This window comes from Ostrea edulis, chromosome 1 (assembly GCF_947568905.1).
Source record: "Ostrea edulis chromosome 1, xbOstEdul1.1, whole genome shotgun sequence".
Taxonomy (NCBI): Eukaryota; Metazoa; Mollusca; class Bivalvia; order Ostreida; family Ostreidae; genus Ostrea; species Ostrea edulis.
The window spans coordinates 82,995,598-83,009,452 of NC_079164.1; the positions used below are offsets into that span (position 1 = coordinate 82,995,598).

General features: G+C 36.9%; 1 protein-coding gene across 1 annotated transcript; it reads right to left on the bottom strand.

Moving 5' to 3' along the window:
* Positions 1-131: 131 nt before the first annotated feature.
* On the bottom strand, positions 132-1,334 carry LOC125670457 (uncharacterized). The gene is made up of 2 exons (XM_056144679.1): positions 345-1,334; positions 132-140 (listed from the first exon to the last, which is right to left on the bottom strand). The coding sequence occupies exons 1-2, from the start codon at positions 1,332-1,334 to the stop codon at positions 132-134; spliced, it is 999 nt and encodes a 332-aa protein (XP_056000654.1).
* Between the last annotated feature and the right edge of the window lie 12,521 nt (positions 1,335-13,855).

Consider the following 13,855-nt stretch of genomic DNA (forward strand, 5'->3'; position numbering starts at 1 on the left):
GGAAAATAAATATCCGGATTAATACAAAATATTACATGTTATGTGCATTCTATGCATAACGTATTTGCGTGGAACTACTAAATAGAGTTACACATGTATAAACATAAATTTGACATTTCATCAATATTTCATCAACTAATCTGAAGGCCAGGGATGGTAACAAAAAGCTGAAAGGGTGAAAGGGGGGGGGGGGTTAATATCAGTTGGCCAGCCCCGTGCTCACCATCGTCGTTATACCCCTCGTGGATCAAACCGTTTTTGTCTGTGAATCGATATACCAATATATTGTGATCCGCGTTTGAGTAATTTGAGTCCATAACAACTTTTTTATAGAAGTTTCTGACCTGGTTAAAGGTCACTGTGGTAGATGCCTCGATTTTAAAATCGTTCCCTTCTGTGGAGGTTTCTAGTGTCGACATCTGGATCTGTTGAAGTGCCTCTTTTTCTGCTTGATCCATTAGCAAAATGTTTTTAGGCTTTGGTTTTAACACTTTTTCCTTGTATGTGTTTCCGTTAGGAAAAACTAACTTGTCTCCTACGAAACGTGTTTTCACATTCTCTTTCCAATACCGGTTACTTATTTCTTGGAGTTTTTTCCGATTTTCAGCTACCTCTACTGGTCTTTGTGGGGTAATGTAGAAAGGTGTATTTGATTGTTCTGTAGAGCCAGACCCTTCGCTATTTCTTTTGTCTTTCTGTGCTTGGAGGACTTTCTCCTTATCAGTAAATTTCTCTAGTCGACCCGTAATAGTTCTTGGTCTACCCGGATTTTTAGGCCCGTTTCGATGTATGTTTGCAAAAGTTGTTTCGACTCCCAGGTATTCTTTAATCAATTGTGGGATTTTCTTGAAAAGATTTTCATTCTCTTCTTCGGGTAAATTGTGAATGAGTAAGTTCTGCTTCATTGATCTTGACTTTAAATCTGCGATCTCGCTTTTCTGTTTTCTGACGGTTCTGTCTAAGTTAATAACTACAGATTTTAACATATCTATATCTTCTTTCAACATTTTGTTCTCTTGCTTCAGCACCTGAATGTTTCCTGAGTCCACTTCTTGTTGTTCAGCAATATGAGAGATGCGGAAGTCGAAACCATCTTCCTCCCACAGGTCATTCTTAATGTTCTTTATAGCTTGAGTTAGTTCTTTGATCACTCTGAGAGATTCCGATAATTCCCCCAATGTTGTTTGTATATTAGGTATTGCTTGCATCGTGCTTATTATCTCCTGCGTTAGCGTAGGTGTGGTGGATATACCCGGGTCTGCGACATTCACTGGGCCGTGACTGCTAGCACTGTTTGTGACTGACGACTTCTCACGACTTCTACTCAGGCTCATTTTAAGAAATTTCGAACAAAATCACTATATTTTCAATTTCACAAGTAAAATCACTTTCCAGGTATCCAAATTAACTTCTGAACGGTCTGGCTCAAATATATGTAATCCCACACATAGAAAACTCACATTATTTGGTCAAAATGTTGGAGCTCATAAAAACATGACTACCTGGCTCTGATCACGTGATCACGAAAACTTCAAACTTACTGTGCGACTACATATATCAGAAGTGGTGTTAATCAAATGTGGATTCTAAAAAATTCTAAAGAACTTTTAGTAAACTTTAATCGCAGAACTTTTCCCAAATCAATAACATTAAAACCTATGACTTTTCAACACTATACACGACCATTCCTCAGGATAAATTAAAGACTAGTCTTTTTAACATCATAGACAGTTGCTTCTTCAACAAAAATGGAAAACGAAAATATTCATAGCTAGTGATCAGTCATTCAAAAACTCACTTTGTTAAACACCACTCTGATTCCACGCACACGTACTCTAAAGTTGAAATAAAAGATATGCTAGAGTTCCTCATTGACAATATATTCGTTGTCTTTGATGATCAGGACTTCCAACAGTCTGTTAGAATTCCTATGGGCATGAATTGTGCTCCTTTGTTAGCTGACCTGTTTCTATATTCATATGAAGCAGAATTTATTCAAACCCTTCTACATGAGAAGAAAAAATATCTCACTGTGGTCTTCAATTCGACATTTAGATATATCGATGACGTTTTGTCTATTAACAATAACTTTCATTGATATGTCGATTTGATATATCCCTGTGAGCTCGAAATAAAGGACACCACAGAGTCGTCCACTAAATAATAATAATAATAGCCTTTATTTATCCAGGATTACACAAATTAGCATATAGTTAGTTTCCATTGTGGTCCTGCATTAAAACATATACACAAGCATAGAATTAACATCTAAAATTAGTATTTAAAAATGAATACGATATAAAAGGAAAAGGTGAAAAAATATAGCATAAGACACACCTAATTAGCGATGAAATTATTACCTAAATATGAATACATGACATAAAAGGAAAGAAGACAAAATAGCATAAGACACACGCACACACATTGCCATATCACAAGCACCTCTATGGAAATATTCCATCAAATACATAGCTTTAAAATGCCAACCGAACCAGAGTTTCGAACTTTTTGAGACAGTTTGTTCCAAAGGAATGCAGAAGAGTAGCTGTATGAACGTTTAAAATTTTCAGTTTTAGCTCTTGGTAAATATAATAAATTAGACATATCATCATTCGACCTGGTTTGGCAGCAACTCGCATCTCTTGTATATTTAAACACGTTTAGGTAATTTGGCATTTGATTATTTAAAACTTTGAACAGAAAGACAACCTTTCTAAAAATGAAATAATCCTTAATTGGCATCCAGTTCAAACAAGAAAATAAAAAGCCAGAAGAGGTCCTGATATCTCGAATATTTAAAAGTATTCTTGCTGCCCTCTTTTGCACTTCTGCTTCATACTTAGATATTTTATTGAAAGTAGACATTAACGGCAAACTGACAACTCGACTATGTGACAAACGGGATAATTTCAGCTTCTCCATCGTCAACTTCCCATATTTATGTAGCAATATTTCATTATCACCTGCATATGGTGTTTATATATCTCAACTGATTCGATACGCAAGAGCTTGTTCTGCGTATAGTCAGTTTTTAAATCGAGGTAATCTACTAACAAACAAGTTGATGGTATAGGGGTTTCAACAGTCTTGATTGAAGTCTGCATTTCGCAAATTTTATGGTCGTTATGTTAGTTCGTCAATACAACCTATCATTGAGTCAAATGCTGTCTGACGTTTTTCATTTCGATTGTTAAGCCATTGTTGGCACACTCATTTTGACTACGGATAACTCCCGTTTACCTGATCAGGATATAGGGCTCACGACGGGTGTAACCGGTCGACAGGGGATGCTAACTCCTCCTAGGCACCCGATCCCATCTCTGGTGTGTCCAGGGGTCCGTGTTTGCTCAACTATTTATTTTGTATTGCTTGTAGGAGTTATGAGATTGATCACTGTTCGTTATATTCACCTTTCATATAGTTGATTATTTTATAACGCAATTTTGATGAGGTTATGGGACTTTTGCTCTTCAACCTTTTTTTGTGTCGGCGAGCGTTACATATCTAAGCGTAGTAATCTTGTCTGATTTTACGTGCCTGTTATAGATAAATCTATACATAAAGTATATATATCATCAGTCGTCAAAATACATATTCACATAAGATGTAAATTGATAAAATTATATCGAGTGCAGTGAGTAGCCAAAAAGCCGAGCTTCCATGGTAATGTATGTATGAAAAAATTAACATAACAAAAAGTGATCAATGTCATAACTACTATAAGGAATACAAAATTCAATGTTGGGCAACCACGAACCCCTGAACATGCCAGAGGTAGGATTCGGTGCCTGGAAGGAGTAAGCAGTCACTGTCGACCGGTAACAACCGCCGGGAGCCCTATATCTTAATCAGGTAAACGGAGTTATCCGTACTCAAAATCAGTATGCCAAAACGGCCTTACAACTCCAGATATTGGGAAAAACGCACTACAAATGACCAAGAGTTTTGTCGTGGTCATTTCAATTCGCAATTGCATTACCCAGACCCAGCCAAAATCAGTGGGTAAAGACCGATCTAAAAATCGGTATGAAACACGCTAAAGAACATATCATACGCAGAACATACTTTTGCGTACCGAATCAATTGAGAGAAATAATCACCATATGCAGGTGATAATGGAATATTGATATATAAATACGGAAATTTAAAAATGTAAAGGCCGAAATCTTTATGTTTGTTATAAAGTTGAGTTGTTAGTTTGTCATTAATATAAGCAATACAAAACAGAGAGTTGGACACACACACAGACCCCTGGACATACCAGAGGTGGGATCAGGTGACTAGGAATAAGATCCCCTGTCGACTGGTCACACTCGCTGTGAGCCCTATGTCTTGATCAGGTAAACGGTGCAATCCCTAGTCAGACTCAGTGTGCCATGAACAGCCTAACAATCCGAATGAAACAAGTCACACAGCATTTGACCCAATAATAAGTTGTATTGGCAAATTAGATTGTTAAAACCACCGTAGAATTTGCGAACTGCTGACTTTAATCGAAACTGTTGAAATCTCTACCCCATCAACGTCTTTATTAGTAGTCTGCCTCGATTTAAAAACTGACCATACGCAGAACAAGCTCTTGTATAGAGAATCAGTTGAGAGATATAAACACCATATACAGGTGATAATGAAATATTGCTACCTAAATATGGGAAGATGACAATGGAGGAGCTGAAATCATCCTGTTTATCATAAAGTTAAGTTGTTAGTTTACCATTAATAACTATTTTCAAAATATCTACGTATGAAGCAGAAGTGAACGACTCTGTGGTGTCTTTTATTTCGAATTCACAGGGGGATATGTAATCGACAATTGAATGAAAATCATTATTGTTCATAGACAAAACGTCTGAATGTCGAATTGAAGGCCACAGTAAGAGATTTTTTCTTCTCACGTAGAATTTTTTTTTAATAAATTCTGCTTCACGAGAATATAAAAACAGGTCAGCTAACAAAGGTGCACAATTTGAACTCCAGTATATCTTTAATTTCAACTTCAGAGTACATGTGCATGGAATCAGAGTGGTGTTTAACAAAGTAATTTTTAGTCCCCTACCGAGGAAGTCAAAGGGGACTTTAGGTTTGCGCTCCGTCCGTCTATCCGTCTGTCAGTCCAGTTTTCCATACTTTTTTTCTCTGAAATTGCAGATATTTATTTGATATTTGGTACGTTGTTTTGCCATAACAAGTTACAGATCAAGGTCGAAATTTCGTCTTAGACCGTTGATTTTTCATTAAGTTATGGCCCTTGGACTTATAGCATGAATTATCAGTTTTCCGGATTTTTTTTTGGTTGTGCTTGCAGATGTTCATTTGATATTTGGTACATTGCTTTGCATTAACAAGTTACAGATCAAGTGCGAATTTCGTCTTGTTCCGTTGATTTTTCATTAAGTTATGGCCCTTGGACTTAGAAAAATAGCATGAATTGTTAGTTTACATCCAAGTTTCTTATCTCTGTAGATAAGAGTACTACACTCATTAAAACTTATATCATAGTAATACAACAATATAGCTTAATTATTCATGATCACCTACATGTCACAGTTTATTGACTTGGTTAAAAACCTAAACTTAATTATAAATTTGTCTTTTTTCCTGATCTAGTCTCTACTCGGTTAGTAGGCGATTTCCAACCGTTCCTATTCTGGTTCCCCAATTTTTCCGTTTACCATTACCTACATAATGAACTTTGAATATTATTGTTATACAGTAATTTTTCCAACCGGTAGGGGACTATGTATTGCCACGCATTACTCTCAGAATGATTGTTTGGATAACTGATCACTAGATGAAAGGTGAAGATAACGAACAGTGATCAATCTCAAAACTCCTACAAGCAATACAAAATAGATAGTTGGGCAAACACGGACCCCTGGACACACCAGAGGTGGGATCGGGTGCCTAGGAGGAGTTAGCATCCCCTGTCGACCGGTCACACCCGCCGTGAGCCCTATATCCTAATCAGGTAAACGGAGTTATTCGCAGTCAAAATCAGATATGAATATTTCCGTTTTCTATTTTTGTTGAACAAGCAACTGTCTTTGAAGTAAAAAAAAAAAAAAAAGTCTAGTCACGATTCACATAATTTGCCTCAAATCCAAATCCGTTCATATTGACCATGAACAGCCCTAAAGTGCTGTACATTTTTTTTAATATACCATAAGCTTTATAATAAATAAGTACAATAATAGATAAAAGACTACATACACCCGGAGGGTTTACTCCCTCTTTACACAGCGTCGTACTCAGGCGACCTAAATTTGTTAAGCATTTGACTGGTGTTTTGTTGCGTTTTCGTAAGGATGCTGTTGGGATTATGTCCGACATTGAACTAACTTTGTGCAGATTCTATTAGATGACACGATCCTTCAGATGAGAGTCGAGGCCCCGTATCACAGCAGGGAGTGGCACGATAAAGATCCCTCCCTGCTCAACGCCGTGTGCACCGAGCAAAAGTTTAAATTTTGCAGCCCTTCTCCTGCAGTGGTGACGTTTTTATATGAGTAAAGAATTCTCGAGCGGGAATACTACTAACGTTCTTCCACTGAGGTGCTGTGACCGGTGGTTACATTATGAGCTTGGATGGTACAATGAACTATATCGACACAGTTTTCATTCGCATCAGCATCGCTGAAAGGGCAGTTTTATCAGTAGAAACTTACATTTCTATGGTGGCATCATTACCATTTTTGGTCATCTGTTCGTTGATAAGTTGAACCTCTGATCCCATATCATTAATGTATCCATGACCTATACAGTCAATGATTCTACAGTAATAATAATTCATTTCTTGTTGTTAAAAGGGAATTGAGAGTTTAAAGAATTTCCTTTTCCAAGAAGGAACTTTCAAGTTGAATAGTTTGATCCCATGTCACTTAAAGAATTAAAGCCAAGTTCTAAAACTCAGTATCAATAATAAATATTACAAACAAATATAAAACGAAATGGCCAGTGCATATTCTTATGTAACCTATATAATTCTTTCATCATATTTAGTTACTAAACACGGAAACACAGATGGTGCACGCTTTTGTTTTTAAAATTCCTTTTATTCCTCTTACCCATTCTGACAGTGTCAAGTTCTCCCTCGTCATACCGATCGCAGTAGCTCAGTGATATGGCGTTCACTTCGTAACCGGGAGGTCGTAAGTTCGAGACCCGCTCCCGCCATGGCCGCGTCAAACTAAGATGTAGACATTGGTAGTGATTGCTCCTTCGCCAAACGCTCGGCATTTAGAAGTGAGAACCACGGGTCCGTCTGGTATGACTTAAAAACGGAAGTCCCGTGTCGCAGTCGGGTTTGGCACGCTAAAGAGCCCTCACTGCTACAGTCCTGAGCGGTAAGCATAGGTCTGAACTTGTGCTACTCAACCTGCAATAGGGGCTTCCGTGGCCGAGTGGTTGGAGCATCGCGCTCATAATCACACGGCCTCTCACCTCTGTTCGGCGCGGGTTCGAATCCTGCTGGCGTCGGTAAGTGAGAAAGTTACCCAGTTTACTTTCGGAAGGTCGGTGGTCTCTTCCCAGGTACATTGTATCTGGGTTCTCTCTTCCACCAATAAAAACTGGGTGCCACCATATAACTGAAAAATTGTAGAGTGTGGTAAAAAAACAGCACGTTTTGGTGACGTCTCAATATGAGTGAGAAATCCTCGACGAGACGTAAAACAAGCACGCAGGTAGCCTTCCACCTAACATTTAAAGGGGCATGGACACGATTTGAGCTGAACATTTTCAAATTTTATTTTTCCATTTTTATTGTTACAATGCTTAACTAAAGAATTTCTAATGGTCAACCAAAATTTTAATATCAGTTGTTGAGTTATAAATGAGATACAGCACTCGCAATTCTTTGTTATGTAAAGAAGGCCCGTGCCATATTCTTGTTTACATTAGACTGTATAATAGAAAATAGCGTATTTAAAACACAATGAGATATGCCAAACACTAGAAACTATTCAAATGTGTTAAGATATCACTTGTAGATTTAAAAAAAAAAACCTGCTTGTAACCGAAATTTTTATTAGTTTATTTAACCTATGCAAACAAAAGCATGGCACGAGCCTTGTTTACATTACAAGGACTTGTGACCTCTGTATTTTCCATGCTACTTAACTACTGATATTCAAATTTTTGCTTATGATTAGTAATACCTCAGTTAAGCATTCTAAACATTAAAAAATACATACTTTCAGGTCAAATCGTGGCCAGGTCCCTTTAACCCGTCGTCTGGGATAATTTTCGACAGAGTTCAGAAGAGAGCTGAAGATTTGGCGTCAATTGAAAGTATGGCCCTCTCTGAATTTCGGACTATGTATTACAACTGTTAATTCTATTTCATCACTAGTAATTATAATTACATCAACAGCAATGACTTGCCCAACTCGACAAAAGTAGAAAGAAGAATGCAAGGTGAAGATAACGAACAGTGATCAATCTCATAACTCCTACAAGCAATACAAAATAAATAGTTGGGCAAACACGGACCCCTGGACACACCAGAGGTGGGATCAGGTGCCTAGGAGGAGTAAGCATCCCCTGTTGACCGGTCACACCCGCCGTGAGCCCCATATCCTGATCAGGTAAACAGAGTTATCCGCAGTCAAATCAGTGTGTCAAGAACGGCTTAACAATCGGTATGAAACACGTCAGACAGCATTTGACCCAATGCGAGGTTGTATTGACGAAATAGATCGTTATAACGACCATAGAATTTGCAAAATGCTGACTTCAATCGAGACTGTTGAAATCCCTGTAACATCAACTTGTTTGTCAGTAGCTTACCTCGATTTAAAAACTGACTATACCCAGAACAAGCTCTTGCATATCGAATCAGTTGAGATATATAAACACCATATGCAGGTGATAATGGAATATTGCTACATAAATGTGGGAAGTTGACAATGGAGAAGCTGAAATCATCCCGTTTGTCATACAGTTGAGTTGTCAGTTTGCCGTTAATGTCTACTTTCAATAAAATATCTAAGTATGAAGCAGAAGTGGACGACTCTGTGGTGTCCTTTATTTCGAGCTCACGGGGATATATCAAATCGACATATGAATGAAAACTGTCATTGTTAATAGACAAAACGTCATCGATATATCTAAATGTCGAATTGAAGGTCACAGCGAGATAATATTTCTTCTCACGTAGAAGTTTTTGAATAAATTCTGCTTCAAATGAATATAAAAACAGGTCAGCTAACAAAGGAGCACAATTTGTGCCCATGGGAATTCCAACAGACTGTTGGAAGACCTGATCACCAAAGACCACGAAGATATTGTCAATGAGGAACTCTAGCATATTTTTTTATTTCAACTTCAGAGTACTTGTGCGTGGAATCAGAGTGGTGTTTAACAAAGTAAGTTTTTGAATGACTGATCACTAGATATGAATATTTCCGTTTTCCGTTTTTGTTGAAGAAACAACTGTCTATGATGTCAAAAAGTCTAGTCTTTAATTTATCGTGAGGAATGGGCGTGTATAGTGTTGAAAAGTCATAGGTTTTAATTCTATTGATTTGGGAAAAATTCTGTGATTTCAAGTTTACTCAAAGTTCTTTAGAATATTTTAGAATCCGCATTTGATTAACACCACTTCTGGCATATGTAGTCGCACAGGAAGTTTGAAGTTTCTCCTTCACAGCTGTTAACATTTTCGTGAGGAGCAAAGATAGGGGCTTGATAGAGCACTTACTGGATCCAGCAATGTATCTTTGTTTGTAAGGGTTTTATGTAGTTTAGGAATACAGTATAGGTAAGGTAACTCATATTCATTCGACCCATTGACTGGAATATTAGATGTGTCTAAAACTGAAGCATGGTTTTGAAGAATTTCGTCTTTTGAAAGGGCAATTGGAGTATAAGTATGATTACCAAAAGTGGAATTAATGTCAAGTTCGTTGAAAATACAGTTGTAATAATGAGCCTTACAATCAAAGACAATGTTGTTACTAGCTTTGTCAGCTGGAACTAAAACATATTCCTCATGTAACCTATCTAATTCTTTTATCACTTCTGGTTTACTAAACACAGAAGGATAGATGGTACGTACTTTTGTTTTCATGTGTCTAATGCGGGATTTCAATATCCCTCTTATGCTTTTAACCCATTCTGACAATGTATCAAGTTCTTCTTTTTCATATTTAGCCCATCGTCTGGCATAATCTTCGACAGAACTCATAATAGAGATGAAGTTCTGTCGCCAATTAAAAGACCGAGGTTCTCTGTATTTAGGACCTTTAAGAATAAGTGATTTGAAGTCCTCATTTTCAACTATATCAACATCACCAGTAATGACATGTCCAGCTGGACTGTAGTTGAAAGAAGATGAACAAGAACATGTTGGTGGATTACGTATAAGATGGTCTATATCTAAGCACTGCAAAGTTTGTTTATAATTAAAAAGTTTGGATGCAATAGTAGAAGTATAGCTGTAGGAAATACAGGGTGTAGACTTGAACTTGCAATAAGAACATGTAGAAGAGGTTTGTTTAACAGTGGCGGATTTATGAGGGGCGCCGGTAAATCGTGGTATCTTGTTTAGAAAAATGTACTAAACGATAAAAGAAGCAATAATTTCTTCCACTCCCGTAGAAATGAAAGACAGAATCTTTTGATTTCTTGAAATTTGTTTCTATATCAGACACTTTTTACACCTTCGAAAGTGTTCTTACAATTATAATATCATATAACACTATGTATATATACATGTATGTATCTTATATTACATGGCTAACAACAATTGCATGTACTTTAGCGCCAATAAAGAATTGAATTCACAATCATTGGGGGAACTTAATTTTTGGGTAAAAACCCTTAAAATTTGCTTCATTTTATTACTTTCACCTTATAAAAAATGATAGAAAATAGTACAAATGACTACATAGGAGACATATTTCAAGTCCTATAAATTCTGTAAATCCAGGAGATTCGCCACCTGGTCCCCACCAGGGCTTCACCCTGGACCCACTGGGGGCCTCAAAACGGCCCCCTGTCTAATAAAGTGTCGCCCCCCATAACTGCAATTCCTGGATCCGCCCCTGTTTAACATGATCTATGTATAAGCGTTGTAAAGTTTGTTAATACTACATCACAAATACTGAGTAATTGGAACATGAACAGATAATTATGCCATTTCTGTATCGCATCCTGTTTCAGCTCTTGGTCATTAGGTACATTGGCTTTTTAGACTGACGGCTCTGATTGATATATGACCTTCGGTCTAGTAAGAATTACAATAACAGGATACATATGTGTGTTTTATAATCATAATAAGATAAGGCAGCAAGTATAATCTTTATAAGCCTTCTCCCAAGGTATTAGGTCGCCCCATAAAGATTTTAAGAATGTATATAGTTGTAGCATTATTGCATGTATACAGATAAAAAACGACGAACAGCGATCAATCTCATAAATCCCATAAGCAATACAAAATAGATAGTTGGGCAAACAGGGACCCCTGGACACAACAGAGGTGGGACATAACATCAGTAGAGACATCAATATTTATGTAATGGCAAAACGATTAAATATGATTACAAATTGATTCAGAGAAAATAAAGGGAAGCAAAAAAGCCATGGGCCTAACGAAATATAAAATTAAAAAATGGGGAAAGGGAAATAGAAAGAATATGAATATTATATGAATATGAATATTGTTTAAACCTTTTACATTCATATTGAATTTCATTCAATCTTGATTTTTTTATGTAAGTATGCACATACGGAAAGGTGAAGACATCGAACAGTGATCAATCTCATAACTCCTATAAGCAATACAAAATAGAGATTTGGGCAAACAGGGACCCCTGGATATACCAGAGGTGGGATCAAATGCCTAGGAGGAGTAAGTATCCCCTGTTTACCGGTCTATCCCGCCATGAGCCCTATATCTTGATCAGATAAACGGAGTAATCCGTAGTCAAAATCAGTGTGCAATCGGAATGAAACACGTCAAACAGCATTTGACCCAATGATAGATTGTATTGGCAAACTAGATCATAATAATGACCATTGCATTTGCGAAATTCTTAGTTTAAACGAGACTGTTGAAACCCCTGTAACTCAGTATTTGAATATCATAAGTTTTTGCGGAGATCCCATACTTTTGGTAGAAATCTCATACAAAAGTAAATTCAATGAGACTGGAACAGTAAGGTCACTGGGAGTAAAAGGTACTTGAAATTTTCAGGGTCTATAACCTTTATTAGGGTCCTCGGATCCTTTAAAGAAGCACGGAAGAATCATTCTAATGTAACCATATCCTCGTCTTTTAATGACTCTGGGTTTAGTAATAGTATTAAAATTAAGGTTTTCTACGCAATTCCAAGAAGGATTAGTGTTCAGAGTCGCAACACGATCTGCTAGTAATGAAATCATTAAGGACGTCAATACATCTGCATATACTTTGTGGATACCTTTAAAACTGCTAAATTTTGCTATTTTTCAATCACTTTTGAACTTGACTTCCTTTTTCTAAAAGGACAAACATTAGTGAACATCTTGGAGTTGGTCTCGTGTCTTTATGAATATCTGAAGGTCTGCAAAATTTAGGTCTATGCTCGGCGTTCACGGCCTTCGAGGAATATTTATTGTGCTACGCCTGCTGTGACACAGGGCATCGGTTTTTGCGGCCTCATCCGAAGGAAAAGTTTTAATGCAGTTAGTACCGATAATTTCAGAAGTAATCTGTTTTAAAAGACAATAGACGCCCGGTATTAAAAACACAATGAAAGCATCTGACATTACTCAGACAGTAGCCTTTTGTAAAACAGGGGGTGGGGGATGACTTCACAATATCGCCTGAAAATTTTGTCAGGAAAAAAATAAAACAATCCAAAGCTCTAAATCCTAAATTGGGGGAAGAAAGGGCATGGGTTAATGTTTCAGTCCATTGGTTAGATTTACATTATTACTACAATTCACGATAATGCTATATTTAAAAGAAGGGGGTGACCTATCTATAGATTGAACTCTGCAAGTAAAAATGCAACTTTGTATTTAATAATAAAAGGGGGCAGACCCGTTGTTGCTACCTGCCTGATAATTAATTTTATGCACATTCAGTGGAATGATAGCTGTAAATTGATTTACCCGAAATTTAGTTTTCACAAGATTGAGTCACATGCGAAAAACATATTTCAACAGAAGTATTACATTATAGATACCAATGTTCGGGATTATTAGAATGTTCTGTTTATTGGCGCCTTATGTACACATCAACAAGCAGTTGTGCCCGATGGGAAAGGATAAGTTAATCATGTGCATGCGTTGATTTGCACATGTAATTTCAAGCATATCTAATTGTGTTTATGTTGTCGAAACTAGTAATAAGATTTAATAATGAAGAGTTGCTGATATATTAAAGACACCATTATACTGACCTAAAGAAGTGGAGAACTAGTTACATTGTTAGATATAGATACTTTCTTACATCAAGATCCTACATTGCCTGCGAAAAAATCATACAAGACTAAAATTTACTGTTCAATCATGCATGTTTTTAGTCATTACACTTAATTTTTAGAAAAATTCTTTAACTGGCAATTAATAAGAAATGCATTCCATATATGACAACATCCATTGAAGACCACAATGTGCTACCCGTCCTCTGTATTCATGGGGAAATAACTCGCAGCATTGGGGAAAATGTAGCCCATTGATCTTGTAGCTTTATGAACATTTAAAAAAACCTTTTCAGTTTTTACGGGAAACTTCTGAACTTCCCGGGGGTATTTATTCCCATCAGGGTCTTTGATTCCCATGAGGGGCCTGTGGATTTTCACAATTTCAACTTTCTGAATATAACTCATTATGTGTGCTATTTTAGCGTGGATTTTTTAGGAATATT